Source organism: Balaenoptera acutorostrata, chromosome 1 (genome assembly GCF_949987535.1).
Source record: "Balaenoptera acutorostrata chromosome 1, mBalAcu1.1, whole genome shotgun sequence".
NCBI classification, from domain to species: Eukaryota; Metazoa; Chordata; class Mammalia; order Artiodactyla; family Balaenopteridae; genus Balaenoptera; species Balaenoptera acutorostrata.
In genome coordinates this window covers 46,454,980-46,478,169 of record NC_080064.1, presented here as the reverse complement: position 1 = coordinate 46,478,169, position 23,190 = coordinate 46,454,980, and the positions used below count along the sequence as shown (strand labels likewise).

Sequence of the window (23,190 nt, the reverse complement as noted above, 5' to 3'; positions counted from 1 at the left end):
CCTCCTGGTAGACATCTCCAGCAAAAGTGATCCCACCACATGTCTCCCCTCTCCCAGGCATTCCCATGTGTCCTTTCTCCAAGACCCCCCATTCCCACTCCTACCCTCCCATCCCCAGATTTGTCTTCAGACCTTTGGGTCCTCTGGTCACTGCAGGCTGTCCTTCATGTGCGGCTTTAAGGAATAGGATCTGAATTGTAATCCACAGTTGGAGGGCACTTCCCCTTAGTAAAAGGTGTGATTCTTTCCCTTTAAAAAGACAGAGAAAGAGAAAATGGAACTGGTCCCTTGGAAGAGAGTGAGCCCCCCATCCCTGGAGGGGCACCCACAGGGGATGAACAGGGTGCTTCCTAGGGGATCCTACGTTGGTTGAGATGCCAAAATTGATGACCTCTAGAGGTTTTCCAACAAAACAGCCTGGTTCTAAGGAGGAAATTCCTCTGCTATTCACCTACTTTGGCTCATCAGAGCCCCCAAATCGGTCTGTAAGAACTTCAAATACAAAATCCTAGCACCTAAAAGATCATCCCAAGAGGGAGACTGAGGGTCACAATAAGGAGGGAACTTGCCTGAGGTCACCCTGATGACCAGAATTCCAGCCCAGAGCCCCTGACCACAGTCTAGCGTCCCTCCCATTGCTCGGATTCTTTCCTAAGAGTGGAACCCGTGAGGACTCTCTCTGGTTTCATCTCAGAAGCCATTTGGAAGGTGGCGTTTCATAAGAACCCCTTGCTTTGTGTGTCCAACAGCATATACCAGCCATTATGGTGCACACATGTATGTGTGTGTTCATTGTCTGTCTTTCCCACCAAGACGTAAACTTGATGAAGGCAGGACTTTGATGTCTTTATTGATATTTCCCCTATGCCTAGACTGTTTCAGGTGCTTGAAAGGTGGTGTCCACAAATATCTGTCAAAGGAAGGAAGGCAGGAGGGAGGGCTCACAGGGTCAAAGAGGCCGTTATGATCATCCGGTGGGTCTCCGTGCTTTCTGCTCTTCAGTCCTCCCCAGCCCACTGCCCCTGGCCTGGCTCAGAGCCTCAGCTCTCACCTGACACTAAGTCGGCCTCCTTGTCTCCATCCGGCCCCATCCCACTCCCCCACCCAACAATGCCACAGAGTACGCCTTTAAAACACAAGAGTTACTTCCCATTAAAACCCTTTTGAGGGTCCGGAAGAAAATATTTGCACAATACATGTCTGATAAAGGATGTATGCCTGGAATATATAAAGGACTCTCAACACTTAATAGAAGAAAACAAGTAACCACATTTTAAAATGTGCAAAAGAAGAGATATGGAGGAGGTACATGAAAAAATGCCCAACATCTTGTCATTAGAGAAATGCAAATTCAAACCACAAGGAAATACGCCTATTAGGATGGCTAAATTTGGAAGGAAAAAAAAGCCTAATAATATCAAATGTTGACAAAGATGTAAAGCAATTAGATCCCACATACATTGTTGGTGGGAATACAACCTTTTCAGAAAATAGTTTGTCAGTTTCTTATAAAGTTATACATACATTTATCAAGTGACCTAGAAATCCTACTCTAGATATTTACCAAAGAAGAAGGAAAGCATATGTCTACATGAAGACCTATATGCGACTGCTTATAGCAGCTTTATTCAAAATTGCCCAGACTGGAAACAACCCAAATGTCCCTCTCCTTGAAAGTAGATAAACTGTGGTATATCCATTCAAGAGAACACAAGTCAGCATTAGAAAGGAACAAACTGCTAATATAAGCAACAGTATGGATGAATCTCAAGAACACCATGCAAAATGAAAGAAACAAAATTCTACATACGGCATGATTCCATTTATATGACATTCTGGAAAAGGCAAGACGATAGGGCTGGTAATCACATCAGTAGTCGCCAGGGGCTGGGTCCTACAAATGGCACAAGGAAACTTTTAGGGGTGATGGTAATATCCTTTATCTTGCTTGTTTTGGTGATTAATTACATGACTATATACATTTGTCAAAACTCACAGAACTAGAAAAAAAATCTCATAGAGTTATATACCTAAAAAGGGTGAATTTTCCTGGCTGTAAGTTTTACTATTATAAATGTAACTTTTACAAAAATCTTTCTGTGGCTTCTCACAGGTCAGATAAAGTCTGAGCAGCTTAGCTTCACAATCAAGGCCTCTAAGGACTGACCTAGCCAATCCCACCCGCCTTATTCTCTGCGATTCTCCTTTACACACTCCATGCATCATCCAAATCGAACCATCTAGGGTTTTCCGGACAGGTCCTGAGCTTTTTTGCTTCCTTTCCTTTGTTCACGCGCTTTCCTTTGTCCTAATTTTTCTCCTTCCTGAAAGAAGTGAACACTTGTGGAAAGAACGCAGCTTGGAACCCTGGGGAAGGGGGACTCTGTGCTGAACTTCCTAAGAGTCCCCCTTTCCTGTTCAAGCTTCCAAATCTCCCACCAAAGCAGCATGCCCAGAGGCCCAGGAGGTAAAAGGGGAGTGACCGGGTGTGAGCAGGTGGGGTGAGGACAGGAAGACTGGTCATGGTGAAGGCTATCTGTGCCTTAGCCTTCCTGGGTTCAAAGGGCCTTCTCTCCTGGTCTCATCCTCCAGAACGCTGTGGGGAAAAGAGTGGGGAGAGCGTTCTGGACATAGAAAAGTACCAGGCCCCTCCTGCCCTCATCCTTCTCACACTGCCCTGTAACTGTAGAACGGGGGTTGAATGCCTTCCCCAGAAAGGTGGGAGCCACTCTGGGACAGAACTGCTGTCTGTCTGGTTCTCTTCTGCAGTGTCCCAAGATGTGCCTGCCACATAGCAAGTTCTCAATTAATTTTTGAAGATTACATGCATGAATGCAGTTGCCTAGCAGCAGCTTTAGGAAATCCCTTTCTCTCTCCAAATTTCAGTTGTCTCAACTGAAAAACATTGAGAGTAATTCCTACCTTTTAAAGTTATTGTATACAGTAAATACATACAAAATCACTTTGAGTATTATAAATATACTCTAGTGATATAAGAATTTATTATTATTGTTATTATAAAAATGGATACTTATGATTTCAATTTCAGATTTCTGGACAAGGAATGTGACTTTAGTTAAAAATGCTAAAAAGTTAGTATGCCTACTGAAGTATTTAGGAGGAAGTATTGATGTCTGCCATTTACTTTGAAATTTATCAGTTTGTAAGGTAATTAATAGATGGGTAGAAGGATGATAATAGATAGGTGATTAATAGATTAACAGACAGAAAGATATGTCATAAAACAAGAAGAATAAAACATTAATGGTAGAATCTAAGTGATGCATATACAAGGGTACAGTGTAAAATCCTTTCTATTTTGATGTATGTTTAAATTTTTCATAAAAAAATGTCAAGTGAAAAAACTTAGGAAAAATAAGCTTCTGCCAGATCGAACTGGAAGTTTCCTTGCATGGAGTTATCCAGACTCTGGACCATTTCATCAATTAGTGCACTGACTCATCCTTTAACAAATATGCATTGAGCTCCTTCTACATGTGCCAGCTAGACACTGGAGTTTGAGAATAGAGAAGTTCTGTCTAGTAGGGACCACAGGCATGTGAATAAATAATTGCAATATAAAGGGAAAGTGCTCCAAACTGGGAATGCACAAGAGGCACTGTTTGTAAAAATCAGGGAAGGCTTCATATTTAAGCAGAGTTGTGGAGGATAAATAGGAATTTTCCAGACAGAAATTAGGAGAAGAGTGTTTCAAGAACAGATCACAGTGTGGCCAAAGCGTGGCCTGGCTGGAGTGCGAAGTGAGCATGTCCACACGGCCAGAGGGTGGCCAGATGGAGTAAAGAGACCAGGCTGTTAGCGCCAGAATGGTGACCAGGTCCATCAGCCACATTTATGAAGCACCTCCTATGTGCATAGCTCTAAATAATGGAAAGCAAAAGGCTGCCTTCCCACACAGGAGTCAAATCCCAGGCTGCCTAGCTGGAAGCCCAGAACCAGAGGTTTGGCAGGAAGAAGCAGGTGAGGCTTGGGAGCGACAGGTGAGAAAGATTAGCTGCCACTACACATTCCAGAAGGAGACTTTACAACTCTCCCACACACACCCTCCCTCGTCTGGACTGACAACAGCAAATTGTTCAAGGCCAAGTTGTGTTCCACACCCATGGCCTCTGCAAACCTGGCCAAGGAGGAGAGGCTGAAGTACAGGATCTGAGTCAGAGCCCTGGTCCCCGCCCTGCCTGTTTGGCTGCGGGCCTCTGAGCCATTTCCATCACCCCTACCTCTGCAGGCACTCTCGTATAAGATGGGAAGACAGCCCTGACAATCGCTCTTTGCCTTTCTACAGCAGCCTCACAGTCTGTGGACCCTACACTTTTCCACCCACACCCACACTGGGTTGTGGCCCCCCCCTCTACAGCCGAAGCAGGGATTGACAATAGCACATCAACATGGAGGAGCTGTGAGGCCCCAGTGAGAGCACCTCCATCCTTCCAGACTCGATTTGTTCTTATTAATTCTTTACTCCTGCCTTAGTTTTAAATTTATTTTGATTTTTTTAAACTTCTAGAATCGAATGATTGCTTCTGTTGGTTTCAATCTTTCATATTTAATATTAAAAGCTATTAAAGCTATGAATTTTCTTCTAATGGGTGCTTTGACAATATTACATAGCTTTTGATATAGAGTTTTTATTGTAATTAATTTCTAAATGGACTGTAATTTCAAACTAGATTTTCTCTTAGACCCAAGAGCTTTTAAGAAGACTACTTACTAGTTTCCAAGTACTTGGTTTTGAGGGTTATCCTTTTATTGTTAATGTCTTGTTTTATTGTACTCTGTTTAGAAAAAGTAACCTAAAATTTTCTATGTAGGGTGTTTTTAATTTAGATATTTTAAATGAAATTTTCTTAGAAGAGTAACTTTTATAAATGTTCCATGAATATCCGAAAATAATGTGGAGTAAAACACACCTATTCAAATCCTCCAAATAATTATTTACATGTCCTTATCTGTCAAATTCTCTCTTATTAAGAATTCCCATTATGATTGTGGGAGTTTGTCACTGTTATTTTGAGTGTGTGAAGGTTCATGGTTTGTATAACTTCTTCATGGATTTCCTTGCTTACCATGATTAAATACTCATCTTTGTCCCATTTAATATTTTTGCCTTGAATTCTATTTTGCTTGGTATTTGTATTACCACTTTTTGCTGTTGTTCACATTTATCTGGTAAATCATAGCTAGATATATTCTTACATTTTATGTCTTCCCCTTTGTTGAGCTCCTATGCTAATTCCTTTTTCACTTGGAGTATATCCCCCAGTAATATTTTCAGAAAAGATACATTTGGTATACATCCCAAATTCTTGTGCATCTCTATTTGCACATGAATGATAGTTTGGCTATAGAGAATTCTAGTCTCAAGTCTTTTTCTTGTTGTATAAACAGTGTTTTCTATCATTCATGTTTCAGAAGAGAGGTCCAAAACATGTCTGATTGTCTTTTATCTAGATTGTAGGTTATTTGTCTTCTTAAATCTGACATCTCCAAGATTTTTATTTTACTTTTGAAACTCAGAAATTTCACCACACTTTTAGTGGATTGAATGCATATATTAACCTCCATCCCTCCTGAAATCTAACTAAAACAGGAGTAAAGGGATACACATTTAAAATCATACACCCACAAGAACAGAAAGAATAGAAGCAGCAGCAGTAAGAGGGAATATTTAGGAAGCTGAAAAGCAGATGGAAGAATGGTAACTATGTTAGCATACCCAAGAAAGCTAAATCCTAAGACAGAAGAAGTTAAAGCTAAGAATTCCCTCACTCCAAAAGACCGAGGAATTGGCAGCACTAGGTACCTCTGGAATTGGGAGTGCACCAAAACAAGGATATGGATTGAATGTCTGTGTAATAACAACTTCCCTCTCCACTCTCTGCAGCCAGATGAATACCCTTCATGAATGAAGATTGCAGAATTTATTCTCTGGAGACAGAGAGGTTCTCTGTACAGGATGATACCAGACAGAGTTGATGTCACGAGTATCCTATTTAAAACAGGGAATCAAATGGGAGTTTGATCACTAAATATTGAGACCTCTAAGTCCTTCTCCCCCATGTAAAGTTCTGGCAGCCAGGTTTACATCTCTCAGAAGAGCTTTCTCCAGCCAAGGCCAAGAGAAAAAGATCTAACAGCACTGACACTGAAATTCCCCCAGTGAAAACACTCAGCTTGGTCATGCTATGGTGAACCAATGATCAACAAGTGCCCCAGAGTCTCTAGTAGGATTTTCAATTGGACATGAGTGCACTGTCAAGGATCATCAGATATTTGAGGAAAATCTCTGATATGGAAGATTGAGATCAAAACAAACACATGAAAAAAAAATTGAAACAGAAGGAGACTATGTCAGGCAAACTTGTCTTAATAATATCTTCAAAGGATAAGAAAGCATTGTATCCATGAAATATGAGCATGTTGTTACTAAAAGGAACATTCAGAAAACAAAAATAACTCTTAGAAATTAAAATATGAACTCAGAAATAAAAAACTCAGTGAACGAATGAGAGAACATTTCTCGTCACCTGAAAATGGTCAGCAGCGCAGCAATACTCAGGGTAGAACCAAGCACAGAACAGGTCTTTCAAATGAATCAATCAATGAAAGAGCATATAAGGAAATCCTTCTTCCCAACTTATGACCTACCTTCTGTGCCTCGTGGCAAAGTCCTCCTGACCCAAGAGCCCAATTGAGTTGGGGCTTCATGATCAATGAACCTGAGCCCCAGTGAGAATCATGCACCAGCCTGACCATCAGACACCTCCAGGCACCTGATGGTTGGCTTCCATTCAGTAGCATTCATAAGCCTTAATTATGCCTGGCCATGTCCTGTAGGGTATAAAGTATTTCCCTTTTACAGATGGGAAAACTGAGGTCTGGAAGACAAAGGGTGACTCTTGGCTAGAGATGGGTCCACAAGAACCCATAATTGTGTAGTCTGCCTCAAGAGTTCTTGTCCTTTATTTATTTGTTTTTTTCAAATTATAAAAATAATATATGTTTACTTTGAAAAATTCAAGCATTTCAGAAATAGAACAAGGTAGAATGCAAAAGACCCCCCAGGTGTAACCATGGTCAACAGTCTGGGGCCTAGTCCTCCATACTGTGTTGTCTATGCATGTGGCAATGCATTTTTTAATGGGATTGTTAGTCTCCTATTTTTTAATATTCATATGTATTTACTCTTTCAGACAAAGTTTATAATAAATGTATTCAATTCCCCCTTCCAACCCCCTTACAATTTGATTAAAAATGGCACTAAATGTGTACATCAATGGGGAGAATTACTATTTTTCCAATATTGAGCTTTTCCATCCATGAACATGGTATTCGCTTTAGTTATTCAGGCCTTCCTTAACATCTTTTAGTAAAGGTTTATATTTTTCTTCATTTATGCCTTGAATATACTTGATTAGGTTTATCCCAATGCATTGTATTGTGTAGCTCATAAGAATGGAATCTTTTTCTTTTTCTCAATTAAGTTCTCTATTTGTTGTGGTTGCAGTATCAACGGAAACTATTTACACACTTTATTGCACTTGCTTCCTTATTTTGCAGTTTTAAAATGAACTCTCGGGACTTCCCTGGTGGTGCAGTGGTTAAGAATCTGCCTGCCAATAGAGGGGACATGGGTTTGATCCTTGGTCTGGGAAGATCCCACATGCCGTGGAGCAACTAAGCCCATACGCCACAACTACTGAAGCCCGCGCTCTAGAGCCTGCAAGCCACAACTACTGAAGCCCGCGTGCCTAGAGCCTGTGCTCTGCAACAAGAGAAGCCATCGCAATGAGAAGTCCATGCACCGCAACAAAGAGTAACCCCTGCTCACCACAACTAGAGAAAGCCCGCGTGCAGCAACGAAGACCCAACGCAGCCAAAAATTTTTTTTTAATTTTTTTAAAGAAATAAGGGAAAAAAGATAAGAAAACTAGAGCATCAAACCAGAATGTCTACCATTCATCTAAAAAATAGAGAGGGGCTTCCCTGGTGGCGCAGTGGTTGAGAATCTGCCTGCTAATGCAGGGGACACGGGTTCGAGCCCTGGTCTGGGAAGATCCCACATGCCACGGAGCAGCTGGGCCCGTGAGCCACAATTGCTGAGCCTGCGCGTCTGGAGCCTGTGCCCCGCGACGGGAGGGGCCGCGATAGAGAAAGGCCCGCGCACCGCGATGAAGAGCGGTCCCCGCACCGCGATGAAGAGTGGCCCCCGCTTGCCGCAACTGGAGAAAGCCCTCGCACGAACCGAAGACCCAACACAGCCAGAAATGAATGGATAAATAAATAAATAAGAAAATCCTTAAAAAAAATAAATAAATAAAAAAAAATAAAAAAATAAAAAAAAATAAAAAATAGAGAGAACACAGAAGGGAGGGAATCACTAAAGACAAAAACACAAAAAATTTTCCCAGAATAGAAGGTCCTGAGTTTCCATAAGGAAGGAACCCATTAAGTACCCAAAGCAGTGGATGAAAATAGCCTCACAGACCCATCGTCAAGAAATTTCAGTACACAAGGGACAGAGAGAAGATCCTAAAAGCTTCCAGAGAGGAAGGTGCAAGTTGCATACAAAGGACAGGAAACCAAGATGGCATCGAAATTCTTAACAACCATGCTTAAAAGTCGAAGGCAATGGAGCAAAGCCTTCAAAATTCCCAGGGAAAATTATTTCCAACTAATATTTTATTTCCAGCCAAACTATTGATCAGCTGTGCAGAGAGGAAGAAGAATCTTTTTCAGGCATGCAGTCTATCAAAAATGTCACCTCCCATTACCCTTTCTAAGGAATCCACCAAAACAAGAGTGTCAATCAAGAAAGAAGACACAGGTCTACTTTGATAAAAATATTTAAAAGCTGGTTTTAAATATTTAGATCTGGACCTCATGCTCTCACCAGAATTTCTGATGACAGAATGACAGAATTTCCAATTCTAAAGTGCATGTTTATTCACATTTTAACATTTCTGAAGCTGAGATTATACGGCAATTGATGGTATCTTAGGTCAATAAGACATGGCGGCAGGTAACATTTGCAAGCTGTTTTACAGTTAGCCACAGTATTCCATGCACTTTTTTCTTTAGGCTTCACAACAACTTCCTGAGGTGAGTTTTACCAACCCCGTTTTCAACACCAAGAAACAGATCCCATGTGGTGACGCCATGCAAGGCAATCCTAGACTGTGTGGGTTGTGGGTGGAGGAGTTAGCCTCGATGGAGTTCCTTTTCTCCTTACCACCAACTTTAGACAGAATATTCCATTTGGGTCTCCACAGTCCCCTGCTCGTTGACAGCTGAGGGAAGTGAGGCTCAGAGAGGTTAAGCGATGTGCCCCACCTCACCCATCCAGTAAACGTCAGAGCCAGGATCTGAACTCTTTGCACTGCCACAGCTGTTTGGCTGGCACTAGGGGCGGCAGCTGTGCTCCCATGGGAACCAAGCACAAGATGCTGGAGCCCCCAGCCCAGCCCAGAGTAAGCCCCTCTGTGCCCCTGCCCCTCTGCTGGAGCTCCAGCGGCACTCACTGCATGAGCCTGTCCCGGGCCGGGTCCGAGAGGTAGCGCTTGGATCCACCCATGAACAGGGACTGGTACCGCTGCCTATGGTCCTTTGTCTCCATCAGCTGGGTGTTGAGGTAGCGACCCACACCCACAGGGTTCTGCACCAGGGAGAAGAGGCAGGACATTAGCAAGCTGGATGCCTGGCTTGGAAACTTGATCTCAGGCCTCCTCCCCTCCCTCTAGGCTCCTCCTTACTCCATCTCTTACACAATGAATCGTGTTCCCCAAAGAGAGGTGCAAGTCCTAATCCCCAGGACCTCAGACTGTGAGCTTATTTGGAAATAGCTGCAGATGTAATCAGTTAAGATGAGCTCATACCGGAGTAGGGTGGGTCCTTAATCCAATGTGACTAGTGTCCTCATAAGCAGAGACATACAGGGGGAAGATGGCCATACAACATGGAGGCAGAGGCTGGAGTGATGCACTTACAAGCCAAGGAGTTCCAAAGATTGCCAGCCACCACCAGCAGCTAGAAAGAGGCCAGGAAGGATTCTCCCCTACAGGCTTCAGAGGAAATGCGGTTTTGTCCATACCTGGATTTCAGACTTCTGGCTCCCAGAACTGTGAGAGGATAAATTTCTGTTGTTTTAAGCCATCTAGTCTGTGATACTTTGTTATGGCAGCTTTAGGAAATTAATACACCATCCCACCCAGAAAGCTGGGTTGTAGGTACAAGAAGCGCCAGAGGAGAGGTTCAGAGAGGAGATGTAGTCTGTCCAGGGTGACTAGTGAGGGCAGGAGAATGGCAGGACGGGAACCTGCCATTTGTACAGAATCTGTCCCAAGGTCAGACTGGGTCCCCAAGCGAAGACCCTCTCCCCTGGAGGAGGTGCAGGCTGGCGGTGAGAAAAGGAAGAATGTGGGGACCTGACCGTCTGGACCTCACAAGAACCGAGCAGGGCAGGGGGTGTGGGCACACTGGGGGCCAAGACATCGCTCGGGAGACAAGGAGAGAACCTTGTTGGAGTGGAAGAGGGAGAGCTGGGGTGTGGGCCTGCGGGATGGGGCAGGGGGAGCTTAGTAGGAAGGCAGGTTCCAAGCAAGATGTCCCCAGGGAAACCAGGAGAAAGTCACAGCTTAAAAATACACAGCTGTTCAGGAGGCCTGCGGCGGCAGGGAGTGGCAGGGCGGGGAGTGGGCAGCGCAGGCTGGCACGTCCAGCAGCAGCAGTGTCGGTGTTTGGGAAGCTGTTTGGGGCTGGAGGGGGTAAAGCCGGCAAGGGCGGCCCGACCCCCCCCCCGGGAGGCCATCCAGAGGCTTTGGAACACAGAGGAGATGCTAAGTAAGAAGCAAGAATTCCCGGAGAAGAAGATAGAGCAGGAGCTGACAGCTGCCAAGAAGCACGACACCAAAATCAAGCGTGCTGCCCTCCAGGCACTGAAGCGCAAGAAGAGGTATGGAAAGCAGTTGGTAGATAAACGGCACACTGTCAACCATCGAGTTCCAGCGAGAGGCCCTGGAGAATGCCAACACCAACACCGAGGTGCTCAAGAACGTGGGCTATGCCACCAAGGCCATGAAGGCTACCCACGACAACATGGACGTCGATAAAGCCGATGAGTTAATGCAGGACGTTGCTGACCAGCAGGAACTTGCAGAAGAAACTTCAACAGCTATTTCAAAATCTGTAGGGTTTGGAGAAGAGTGTGACGAGGATGAGCTCATGGCAGAATTAGAAGAACTAGAACAGGAGGAACTAGACAATATGCTGGAAATCAGTGGACCGGAAACAGTCCCTCTACCAAATGTTCCCTCTGTATCTCTACTATCAAAACCCACCAAGAAGAAGGAAGAGGAAGACGACGACATGAAGGAATTGGAGACCTGGGCTGGATCCACTTAACCTGTCCAGCGCGGGCTGAGCCCAGTCTGATGGCCTGCGCGGCGGGCAGGCGCGTGCATGTGCAGCGAAGGCAGATTCCATCACTCTCGAATCTTCCTCCAAAGCAGTAGGGCAGCATCACTGCTCACTCTGCATAGCGTGGTCTGCACCCAGCGGGACAGGCAAGGGGCGGGGGAGGTGCCTGCTCTTTATAATGTTGAATTTCTGTAGAATAAACTGTATTTGCAAATCCAACATTGAGCTTCTGGACTACACTAACTCCACTGCTGAACCTCAATGGATAGGGTTGACTGTTTGCAGTTGAAATGATCTGAAAATGTAGCCTCTGTCCTTTTAAGTCAGCTGACTTGTCACACATCTCTTTGTAAGACTTGTATGGTACTGGCAGGAGTTGTTTTTTAAAAGCCATAAGCTTTTCCTTGTCCTTAGCTGTAATAATGCATCCAATTTTGGTTTCCTCGAGAGCTGTATTTCTGTCCATCGCCTGTGTACTGGCCCCTGTGTTTCCCACTCTGGCCCACTCCTCACTCCCACTCCCCTGGTCTTTTTGGAGTTTGTGACACTGATTTGAAACAGATGGTGTTCTCTTGAGAGCGTGTGAGATTGAGTTAAATCCCAGCTATATATTTTTCTAACATAGCTCTAAGGTCCTTGTTGCTGTTTGCGATAACTGATAGACAACTCATACATTTATAATCAGATGGAACTATGGTTTGCACTGTCGATTAAATATCTCAATTAATTTAAAAAAAAAACAGCTGTTCAAAACCAGGCAAAACTAACCTGCACTACTGGAAGTCAGGAGAGGAACCACCTGATGGGGAGGGAGGTTGGGGGCGTGGCCCTGGGGTGCTGGACACGTGCCCTTCAACCCTCTTGGGGGTGGTTACATGGTGAGTCCATTTTGTGACAATTCATGGAGCTCTTCACTTAGGACTCATGCTCCTTTCTGTATGGTTATTAGACCCCAGTAAAAGGTGGGCTTAAAAAATGAAGGACAGGAATGAGAAACGGAATGAGGCTGATGCCCAATGCCATCTGGTGAATGAAGAAGGCAGGCACACGAAGGCAAGAGCTTAGCTGTCTTACAAGAACGCCAACAAACCGAAGATTACATCATATATGGGGGATGGCTGCCTCTGGGGAGGGGGAGGGGGAGGAGAGGGGAGGGGGAGGAGAGGGTCTTTGCTCAACCAGAGATGAGAAATGGGCCAACTCCCTGAGCTGCCCCTGAGGCCTCAAGACAAATATGAAGAGAATGGAGGGAGCATTTCCCTGGAAAATAAGAGAGTGGGATGGCTCTGGGTGATGCCCATTAGCACAGTGGTTCTCAAACCTGCCCCTGGAACAGCAGTATCAGCATCACCTGAGAACTCACTAGGAATGCAAGTTCCCAGGCCCCACTCCAGGCTTATTGAATCAGAAGCTCTGGCGTGGGGCAAGCCCTCCAGGTGAGGCTAATGCCTGCTCAAGTTTGAAAAACCACTGCCTTAGAGAAATGAGACAGTGGGAGTGGGTGTTAGTCCCTGGTAGAAAAAAAAGAGGTGGGATTGGCTCCCTCAGAGCATCAGTTCCCGGGGGGAAGGAGAACTTGGGGCTGCCTGTAGAGTCAGGAGAGGGTTCCCTGCTTCTCACTGTGTATCCCCTACCCAGACCCACCCACCCAGGTTCCCAGAATCACCTGGGAGGCCTTTATGCCTATGCGCTTGGAAGACAGCAGGAACGGTGGTTGGTTGATGTGTTTGCATTTCTTCTCTGGAGGAAGCCACGTACCAGGACCAGACGTGGCCTAGAGGTGAGGAACAAAGGCTGAAAGCTTGGCGAGGTCTGGCGGTGGTCAGCCTGGGACCAGGCCTGATGAGGGCTCCGGGCAACTGACCTCACCCCCCTGGCAGCCCTGAGACTTGAGCCAAGGATGGTGGGAGGTACCTGGCCACCTCCCAACTTACCGGGAGCCCATCCTCTGGGGGTGAAGGGGCCCTGCAGTACTCTCATGACCCCTGACACCCACTCTATGCCCACCCATCAGCCTGAAACCTCTTTCCAGGTTCCCAAGGGCCCTCCCGGTCTGGCAGGGTCCAGAGAGGTGCTCCAGACCCCAGTCTGGGGAGCAGAAGCCACTCGGACTTTGCAACTAAATGAGCCGGGCTCCAATCTTGGCTCTTTCTCCCCCTTGCTGGGAGCCTGGGCAAATCCCTTCCTATCTCTGGGCCTTGGTTTCCTTTCATGAAATGCAAAAGACAATTCCTCCCTCCAGGGGGCTGAAAGGTGCCCACCCCAGAGCAGGTATTCAGGAAATGTTGGTACCCTTTTTCATTCCTCTGGACATGCCCACCTTCCCAAGCCCTTAGCAGTTCCCTCCCTGGGGGGCAGAACCTCCTTGGGGGTCGACTAATGTCCAGAGCCTACTCAGACCACTGGCTGCCGAGCCCCCAGAAAGGAGCCCACCACTCCCCTAAACAGGTGTGCGGCCCTCTGTCGGGCAGACCCCTTATTCACACTTGGTCCCGCTCCAGTTTTCCCCTCATCCTCTCTGCAGGGGAGGGAGGGGCAGAGATCAATGCCCACTGGGCACTTCCCGGGTGCCAGGCTCCACGCTATAGGCTCTAGTACTAACCTCATTGAATTCTCACAGCCACCTGGTCACGCTCACGGGACAAGCATGTAAACCAAGGCTCAGAGAGTGACAGACACTGATCCAATGTGACTAGCAAGTACAAGACCAGGATTGGGAACCAGGATTGGGAACCAGGCACTGGCTTTGCAGGGGTGTGCTTCAACAGCCCATCTGCTCTGGGGAAGGATTCACAGGACCCAAAGCAGGCACCCACAGCTTTGGCACTGGCACTGGGGAGGCCCCCATGGAGAAGTCAGAACCCTGCACAGGTGGCATTTGTAGGCCTGTCCCACCCGCACTGGGGGGACAACTGGAGGGACCAGAGGCCAGAGGAAGCCATCAGGTCCCCAGCCCAGAGCAAGATGACAGCTGAGAAAGTCAGGCCTTGGATGTGAGCTCTCCCGGGGCTGCCTTCCGCCCACTGGGGCAGTGCCACCTCCTTGAACTTTCTGTCCAGGCCCTGAGCCCAGGAGAGTGGCTCGGGGAAATCCCACAGGGCCCAGTGAGGTTACTGCAGGAGCAGATGTGGGGACCAGAGAGGAGAAGAGACAGCTGGAATGGAGAGACAGGCCGTGGGACCTTCACCCTGCTCAGCCAACCCTCGCAGAAGCTCCAGCGCTGGGGACCGGGCACAGGAGGAAACAGGCAGCATCTGATTTGTTCCCCCAACTCCTCTGCCTTCAGTGGGGCTGGGCTCTGCCATTAGATCCTGTCCTCCACAGATGGTCAAGGAACAATCCAAGTGAGCCCAGCCTACGGGTCAAGTGCAGTGGTTATGTGTGGACACCTTGGACTCAATCCTGCCTCTGCCACTTTGTGAGAGTCACTTTGCTCTGTGACTTTGGGCAATCACTTAACCTCTCTGAGCTCGTTTTCTGTCTGTAAAGTGGCGATGATAGTGCCTGCTTCACAGGGTTGTGGTGAGGATTACATTAATTAGTACACTCAGGTGCTTAGAACAGTGCCTGGCACATGGCAAGTGCTGCATTAAGTGTCGGCTATTATTACTTTAGACTTGAAGGTAATCACTCATTTTTCAGTGCCTCCAGGCAGCCCCTCTCCCCACAGTGCAGTGACAGCTTCTGCACCTGAGGATGCATGTGCACGTCCCCTGAACGTGGCAAGGAGTAATTCCCAGGCTCCATAGAAGGTTTCACAGTGGTGAGGTGTGGAGGAAAGGCCCTGGCTTGGGGTTTGCCCATTTGGCCCACTGGGGCAAGATGTTTATCCTCTCTGAGCCTCCAGGGCCTTGTCTGGAGTGGTTATAAAAAAAATTAGAGTGTTTTGGAGAACCAGTACTTAGTAGGCAGGCATGGGCTTAGTCCACAAAGACTTATCACGTGCCTACTATGTGCCAGGCGCTGCTAGGACCTGGGGATTCTGCAGCGAACCAACCAGGCAGATGTGGTCCACCCTTGGGGGCTGCTGTGCACTGGGGGAGAGACACTGAACCCACAGCCACAATCGGGGCTCCTGGGAAAGGGACATGGCACCTCATGGGGTCAGGTCAGACCTCGGAGCTGAGAGCTGAGGGATGAGCAGGGGGTCCTTAGGTGAAGGGGCCGCTGGGGGCGGAATGGCACTTCTGGTAGAGGGAAGAGAAGGAGCAAAGCACAGGGCGAGTGCTTTGCCTCACTCTGAGGAGTGAGGAGGGCAAGGGTGTCCAGCCCAGAGAGCGTGGGGGGCAGGGGAGGAGGGGCAGCACTGGCAGCGCGGGCGTGACTCCTGCCTTTGCCCGCACGACCCTATGCAGCCTGAACCCCACTCATCCCGACCCACACCGATGCCACGGCAGCCCTCCTGCCACCCCCACCTCTCACCACAGTCACCTCCCATCTGGATGCCTCTGACCCCCTCCCCCACAAGCATGTCACTCAGTACCCCTCCCCCCATCAAAACCCTCCTCCGCTGTCCTCCCACAGCACCTGGAATCAAACCCGAGGAATCAAATCAAGTCCCTCTCACCTTGCCAGAAGGGCCTCATGTCCTGGTCCTCACCCCTCTGCTCTTGCCTCCTCCACCCTCACTCACAGATTCCGTGAGTCTCCATTGCTCACCTACCACAGGTTTTGCTCGAACGCCACCTCCTCCCAGAGGTCTTCCCTGACTACCCTATAAATGGCACCTCACCGTTCGCCATCTCTCCCTGTCTCATTTTTCCTCATGGCCCTCATTATATGTGATTTGCTTCTTTGTACCGTTGTTTCTACCACTAGGACCACAGCTCCACGAGGGCAGGGACCTTGTCTTCATCACTGCTGGATCCCCAGGGCCTGGAACAGTACATGGCACTAGAGGGCACTCAACCATTATTTGCTGGCTGGCTGGACGGCTATAGATATGGAGGAGTTTGTTGAGCACCTAATGTATGCCTGGCTCTGTGCCAGGGACTCAAAGGTGAACCAGACCCATCCCTGCCGACAGGGAGTTCCTGGTCTGGTGGGGGAGACGCAGAAACCTACGACAGCCAGTGGGCTGAAAGCTGCGGCACTGGAAAGCAGAGGGGCTGTGGGGTCCCAGAGGAGAGCCTGGCCAAGCCTGGGAAGAAGAACAGTAGGAGAAAGAGCTCTTCCAGCCCCACCCAGGCTGCATGCTCTTCGGACAGAGCAGAGGGTAGGAAGGATCCCACTCCGTGTATGAGAACACCTACCCCAATGAGTCCTCGGAAGCGAACCTCCCCGGAGCTGCCCGGTTTCTCCTGCAACTCTTCTAAGAAGTCTTTGGAGTTGTAGGAGTCAGGCCCCAGCTCTTCCTTCTGCCCCAAGAGAAGAGAGCAGAGGCGAAAACTTTACACTTGGGAGTGTCCACGTGGGCAGGAGCCCAGGCGAGGATGTGTTCCTTAAAGGATGAGCTCTACCTGGGCCTGGGAGGACACTGCAGGCCACCCTGGGGGCAGGCAGGACCGGGCAGGAGGACGTGGCACCAGCGGTAGGGCAGGGTGGGGCCCCAGGGGCCTCACCTGCTGCCGCTTCACTTTCAGGATGGCCCGGTACTGGAAGTGGGGCAGCTGCGTCAGCCGGGTGGCTTCCTGGACCTTGGCCCAGCCTGTGCCCACCTCCTTCTTCAACTTCTTGATGCTGAAGCAGGTCTCCTTGCAGCCATAGGTCCCAGGTCCTACGTGGGACTGAGTCAGAGCACAGTCAGAGCGAGGCCAGCCGCACCACCAGTCCCCCCACAGAGCAAGTCCTCGCCAAGCTGTCACCCTGACCTGGGAGTGGACAGGCAATACCCCTCTGGGGGCCCCTCCCCCAGCCCCGAGCCTGGCCCTCAAGGTGCAACCATGACATCCTCTGTCACTGGCCCCCTTACACTTCAGAGAGGGCCCGCAGCCAGTCTGTGCAAGAGCTGCAAGTGGAACCCAGGTCTCTGTGGATCCGACCCATGCTGTTTTCACTACAGTCCTGCATTTGTCAAACACATTGAGGCCCCAGCTCTGAGTCAAGCTCTGAGCTGTGGGCTGAGGGCACGGAGGGGTGTGAGGCATGCCCCTTACACAGATCAGCTCATCTGTCACGGTGGGGGACTCGGAGGGGCAGTGGCCAGACCACGTGGGAGACTCGGGAAGCTATGCAAACTCACCACGTCCACAGAGTAAACCCTGGAGTACGTGGCCTCCGTGAAGGTGCTGAACTTCTTCTGGTTGGGATAGACAGCGGAGACGTCAAACCTGGGAGGGACAGATGCCCAGTGAGAGGCACCCAGCCCTGAGGAGGGCAGTTCTGGGCGGTGGGAGAGTTGGCATCTCACGGGAGGTGACTTTGGAGCTGGCCCATGAAGGATGAGCAGGGCTGCTGCCTCCTCAGGGTCTTCGTCCTTCCAGGTTCCCTCTCCCTGGATTCCACCCTTGTCTGGTTCCCTAACCCCCTGCTGGGAACCTTTACTCAAAATCACCTTCTCAGGGCAACCACCAGCCGCCCCACCCCCTGCACTCTCCAGCTCCTCCTCCCTACTTCCTTTTTCTCCATAGCCCTTATCACTAGTCAACATTTTATATCTTTTTCTTTTTTTGTTTATTATCCACTCCCACCACCCCTCCCATATGAAGGCAAGCTCATGAGCAAGGGCTTTGCTGTTTTGTTCACTATTTTATCCCCAGATGCTAGAACTGTGCCTGGCACATAGTAGGTGATATATATATATATCACCTATCACATATATATATACCACCTATGATATGATACATATATCATAGGTGGTATATATATATATATATATATATGCTATACACATGATATATGTCATACGTATGAATGAAGAAAGACACCTGGGCTGAAATCCTACCCATGACTTTTGGGCTGAGTGACCTACTATGGGCCAGGCCACTCGGCCTCTCTGAGCAGCACATAGTAGGTGCTTCTGAAATGATTTTAAATAACTTAATAACGGTGGTAGAAGACTCTGGGCAGGGAAGTGCGGCAGGCAGGAGGGGGATAGAAAGTCCCGCCCCCACCCCTCACTGCCAGCCCTCCCCACCCCTCGCACATAACCCCCCTCTCGCTCCCCCTCCCCCAGGCTCCAGCCTCCCGTCGGTGGGCCCTCTCTCCCACCGCCCCACCCCACCTGTGGCTCTGCACCCCGAAGGGAGCGCCCGCTAACCAGTTGGTGGCCATGGCGCTGGCCCGCCCGCCGCGGCGAGGTCCTCGAGGGACTCGGACTGCGGGACTGTTTCGCGCCCGCCGGCAGGCCAGACCGGCTTCTGCCACCGCCGCCACCGCTGCCACGGCAACCCAGGCCTTGCGATTTGTGATCTGCCACAGACCTGTGCGCTGCGTCTTTGCCCGCGCTGCGCCCCTGCAGGCGCGCCCGCAGGGTCCCCGACTTTTCCATTCGGCTGTGCACATTTTCATTGCTGCCTTGCCAGACATCCTTCCCTGAGACCGGCAGATTTAATGGCCCCTCACGATAGTTAATATGGATGCCATTTGGTCGGGTTTTAGAGTCACCTGTTGAGGAAACGTTTCCGATTTCTTGATTTATGGCAGAGCCCCGCACAGGGCCTGGTGGAGCGCAAAGGCCTCTTGATGTTCACCTTATGCTGGTGGGACCAGGGAGACACACAGAAAGGGCTCGACTTAGGCAAAGGGCATCCCATTCCTTCTCCACTCTGGGGAGGGGAGGAGGAGAAAGAGGGAACGGGCAAGGGGAGCCAGAGAGTGGAGGGCAGGAATAAGGTGGTCAGGAGAGAGGTAGGGTCGCAGGGATGGTGTCAGGACTCATTCCTCCCCCAGTTACCTGGACACCCACTCTGGGCAGACATTGTGCAGGGTGCCTGGGACCCAGATATGGTCCCTTCCCGGAGAGTCTAGTGGGGGAAACAATGACTACACAGTGTGACCAGGTCAGTGTGGTAGGGAGGCCTCTGACCCAGACTGTGGGTAAGTCAGGGAAGGCTTCCTGGAGGAGGAGAATTCCAAACTCAACATTGAAGAGTGTGTGTGGCTTGCTAGGTAAAGAAAGGGGTTGAGGGTATGTGCCCCCAACAGGGCATGGTCAGCTCTCTACTCTCATCCTCCCTTATCTCCCACCAATGCCCCACAGTCATGCTACAGACTGTCTAATATCATCTCCCACGATTGCCTTTGATCACTCCAAGTGTTTTAGGCTAAGGTAGGGCAAAGGGCCATACGCCATTTGATGATGACAAGACTGAAACCAGAGAGAAACAGGACCTTCCCGGGGGGTCCTGCATCCAGCCTGTGGTGGAAATGGATTACCAGGACAGTGGGTCTCCTTCCAGGCCCCACCCAATATCCTTTTGACATCCCAATATAGCATTTCAGCCATGAGCTGGACTCATGGGCCCCAGGCTGGCAGGCACATGGTCACGGTCGGCAGAGCATCCACCCTGCACTGCTGAGCTGAAGTTCAGAGGCATCAGGCCTCGGGAACACACACAGAACAGCCACCCCAGGTCATCCAAGCATGGACTTTACCCCTTCCCAACCATGCGACCTTGGGCAAGTCACTTCCTTCTCTGATTCTCAACTTTCTTACCTATAAAATAAACCAGTAATCTCTGTGTATCTCCAGACTGCTGTGAAGATTAAATGAGCTAATTTAGGTATGCTCCTGGAACATAGCAGAAGCACAACAAGAGGTCATTCCCAGCCCTTGGAAAGGGACCTTACAGAAGGTCCAGGGGCAGAGATTGTGTGTCATTCACTCCTGGTGCAGTACGTGGCACATAGTATATGCTCAGCAAATATTTGTTGAATGGCAAGTGAACGAATAAATGAATCTAACCCAACTTCCCAGTAATGCATAAATCTTCAAAGAGAATCATGTTCGAATCCTAGCCCTGCTGCTTCCTAGCTGGTGGCCTTGGGCAAGTTAGCCTCATTAAGCTTCAATTTCCTTGTCTGTGACATATGACTGCAGTCTCCTGGAGGAGCTGTTTTGAGGAGTGAGTGACATGTGACTGTGTCCACTACCACATCCTATGTGCTGGGGAGGCCCTGCAACCAGCCCCAGGGCTGCTCAGGTGTTCTCAGGCCCAGCCCTGCCTGGGGCTGCTTTGCTTCTCTCCCAGCATGAGAGCCTTGGCTCTGGGACTTATGGAGGAATAACCACAGGATATAGGCCAAGGTTCATTGGGCTGGGAGTTCTGGCTGCCAGGCAGCTCAGAGCAGGCCAGAGTGAGTCAGCTCTGCAGCAAGGCAGCCTGCTCTAATCAGCCCAAAGCCTTCCCATCACAGCAACTTACTGATCACAGCAATTACCTCTCTCTTGTAGGTACTATTGCAATCCTCTCCAACCCGTATTATACAGAAGAGGAAACTAAGGATCAGATAGGGAGAGTAACTTGCCCTGGTCACATCTAGTGAGCATCACACAGCAGATACAAAGCTCATAACTAAGTTTGCAAGAGTTTCTAACCCATCCTCTAGAGCCATCTATTATGTCAATAAAGTCAAGTCAAGTTTCTTAGCCAGGATTCAGGCCTCTGTGATGGGGCTATGGCTGCTGCCTTACGTCCTCATCTGCTGCCATCTCTTCCCCATGCTCTGTAAGTTACAGCCATATGGGGCTACTCTGTCCCTAGGCACACCCTGCCCTGGCAAAGCTCTAGCCTTTTCACGTGCCTTTCCTGCTGCTGAAATGCACCAGCAACCTAACCTCCCCATTCAACTCCTACTCATCTTCTCAGAGTCAGATCAAAAGCCAAAGCCACCCATTAGGATGGCCATTATAAAAACAAACAAACAAACCAACCAACAAAAACAGAAACAAATTACAAGTGTTGGTAAGGATATAGAGAAATTGGAACACTTGTGTATTGTTGGTGGGAATATAAAATGGTGCAGCTCCTGTGGAAAAAAAAGTATAGCAGTTTTTCAAAAAAATAAACATAGAATTACCATATGACCCAGCAATTCCACCTCTGGGCATATAGCTAAAAGAAGTGAAAGCAGGGACTCAAACAGATATTTGTACACCCATGTTCATAGCAGCATTGTTCCCAACAGCTAAAATGTGAAAACAACCCAAATGTCCACTGATGAATGAATGGATAAACAAAATGTGGTATATACATACAACAGAATATTATCTAACCTTAAAAAGGAAGGAAATTTTGACACAAGTTACTACATGGATGAACCTTGACGTTATGCTAAGTGAAATAAGCCAGACACAAAAGAACAAATATTGTATTATTATTCCACTCATATGAGGTACATAAAGTAGTCAAATTCACAGAGACAGAAACCAGAACGATGGTTGCCAGGGCTAGGGGAAGGAGGGCATGGAGAGTTGTTTGATGGGTACAAAGTTTCAGTTTGGGAAGATGAAAAGGTTCTGGAGATGGATGGTGGTGATGGTTGCACAATGTGAATATACTTAATGCTACTGAACTGTAAAGTTAAAATGGTAAATTTTATGTAAAGTATATGTTATGACAATAAAAAGGGGGGAAAAAGCCGAACTCCCTGGGAATCTGTCTCTGATCCTCCCAAGAGAGTCAAGAGCCCAAGTTTCATCTCATGATCACCAGCAATTTATAGTAACAATTTTTAATTAAAAGTTGTTAAATTTTACATTTAAAATTACAGGTGAGGGATTTCCCTGGTGGCACAGTGGTTAAGAATCCGCCTGCCAATGCAGGGGACACGGGTTCGATTCCTGGTCCAGGAAGATCCCACATGCCCTGGAGCAACTAAGCCTGTGCGCCACAACTACTGAGCCTGCGCTCTAGAGTCCACAAGCCACAACTACTGAAGCCCGCACACCTAGAGCCCGTGCTCCGCAACAAGAGAAGCCCGCGCACTGCAACGAAGAGTAACCCCTGCTCCCCACAACTAGAGAAAGCCCGCGCACAGCAACGAAGACCCAATGCAGCCATAAATAAATAAATAAATAAATAAATAAATAAATTTAAAAAATTAAATTACAAGTGAAAAATATCTCCAGAATGTTGTTTTAATTTGCCTTTTTATTGCTCAAGTCAAATATTTTTTCCAAATTTACAAATTGGCTCTATTTCCTCTTCTGAAAATGCTGGTCTGTTTTTCAAGAAGATAAAGCAACAGGGTCTCAGGAGCCCAGCCCCAGATGGAATGAGGGGTGGGAGGGACTCAGAAGTTCAGACCTGCGACTTCCTTGGTGGTCCAATGGGTAAGACTCTGTGCTCCCAATGCAGGGGGCCAGGGTTCCATCCCTGGTGGGGGAACTAGATCCCGCCTGCATGCTGCAACTAAGAAGTCCACATGCCACAACTAAAAAAAAAAAAAAAATCCCACATGCTGCAACTAACACCGGCACAGCCTAAATAAATAAATAAATAAAGTAAATAAATATTTTAAAAAAGAAGAAGTTCAGACCTGCTACAAAATCCAAGTCCTGGAGGACTAGGAGCTTTGCGTCAGGGAGCACAGCCCAATCTTCTGGAGGATAGGGGACTGATGCCAGGCCTGGGGGAAGGCTGGCAAGAGCAAGACAACTGGGCCACAGGTGGAACGCAGACTGAGTGGGAGCTGATAGTTATCCAGAGTGACGTTTACAAGGTTTACCCACCACACCTACTCTAGCCCTGGGGAGGGAATATCACCCTCATGTCACAGATGAGGAAAGAATAAAGTGTGAAATGATGCAGCGACTCATTCAAGGTCACAGATTATTAGTGATTAGAGCCAGCACCTGGAGCCCCGTCTTTC

At 48.4% G+C, this 23,190-nt stretch overlaps 1 protein-coding gene and 1 pseudogene across 1 annotated transcript; one reads left to right on the top strand and one right to left on the bottom strand.

The window, feature by feature from the left end:
* Positions 1-176: 176 nt before the first annotated feature.
* Positions 177-18,648, bottom strand: CIMAP2 (ciliary microtubule associated protein 2). The gene is made up of 7 exons (XM_007164750.2): positions 18,599-18,648; positions 17,618-17,705; positions 16,998-17,162; positions 16,689-16,793; positions 13,085-13,210; positions 9,543-9,676; positions 177-249 (listed from the first exon to the last, which is right to left on the bottom strand). Exons 1-7 carry the CDS (start codon positions 18,646-18,648, stop codon positions 177-179), a joined length of 741 nt encoding a protein of 246 aa, XP_007164812.2.
* On the top strand, positions 10,839-11,433 carry LOC103017284 (charged multivesicular body protein 4b-like; annotated as a pseudogene).
* Positions 18,649-23,190: the final 4,542 nt, after the last annotated feature.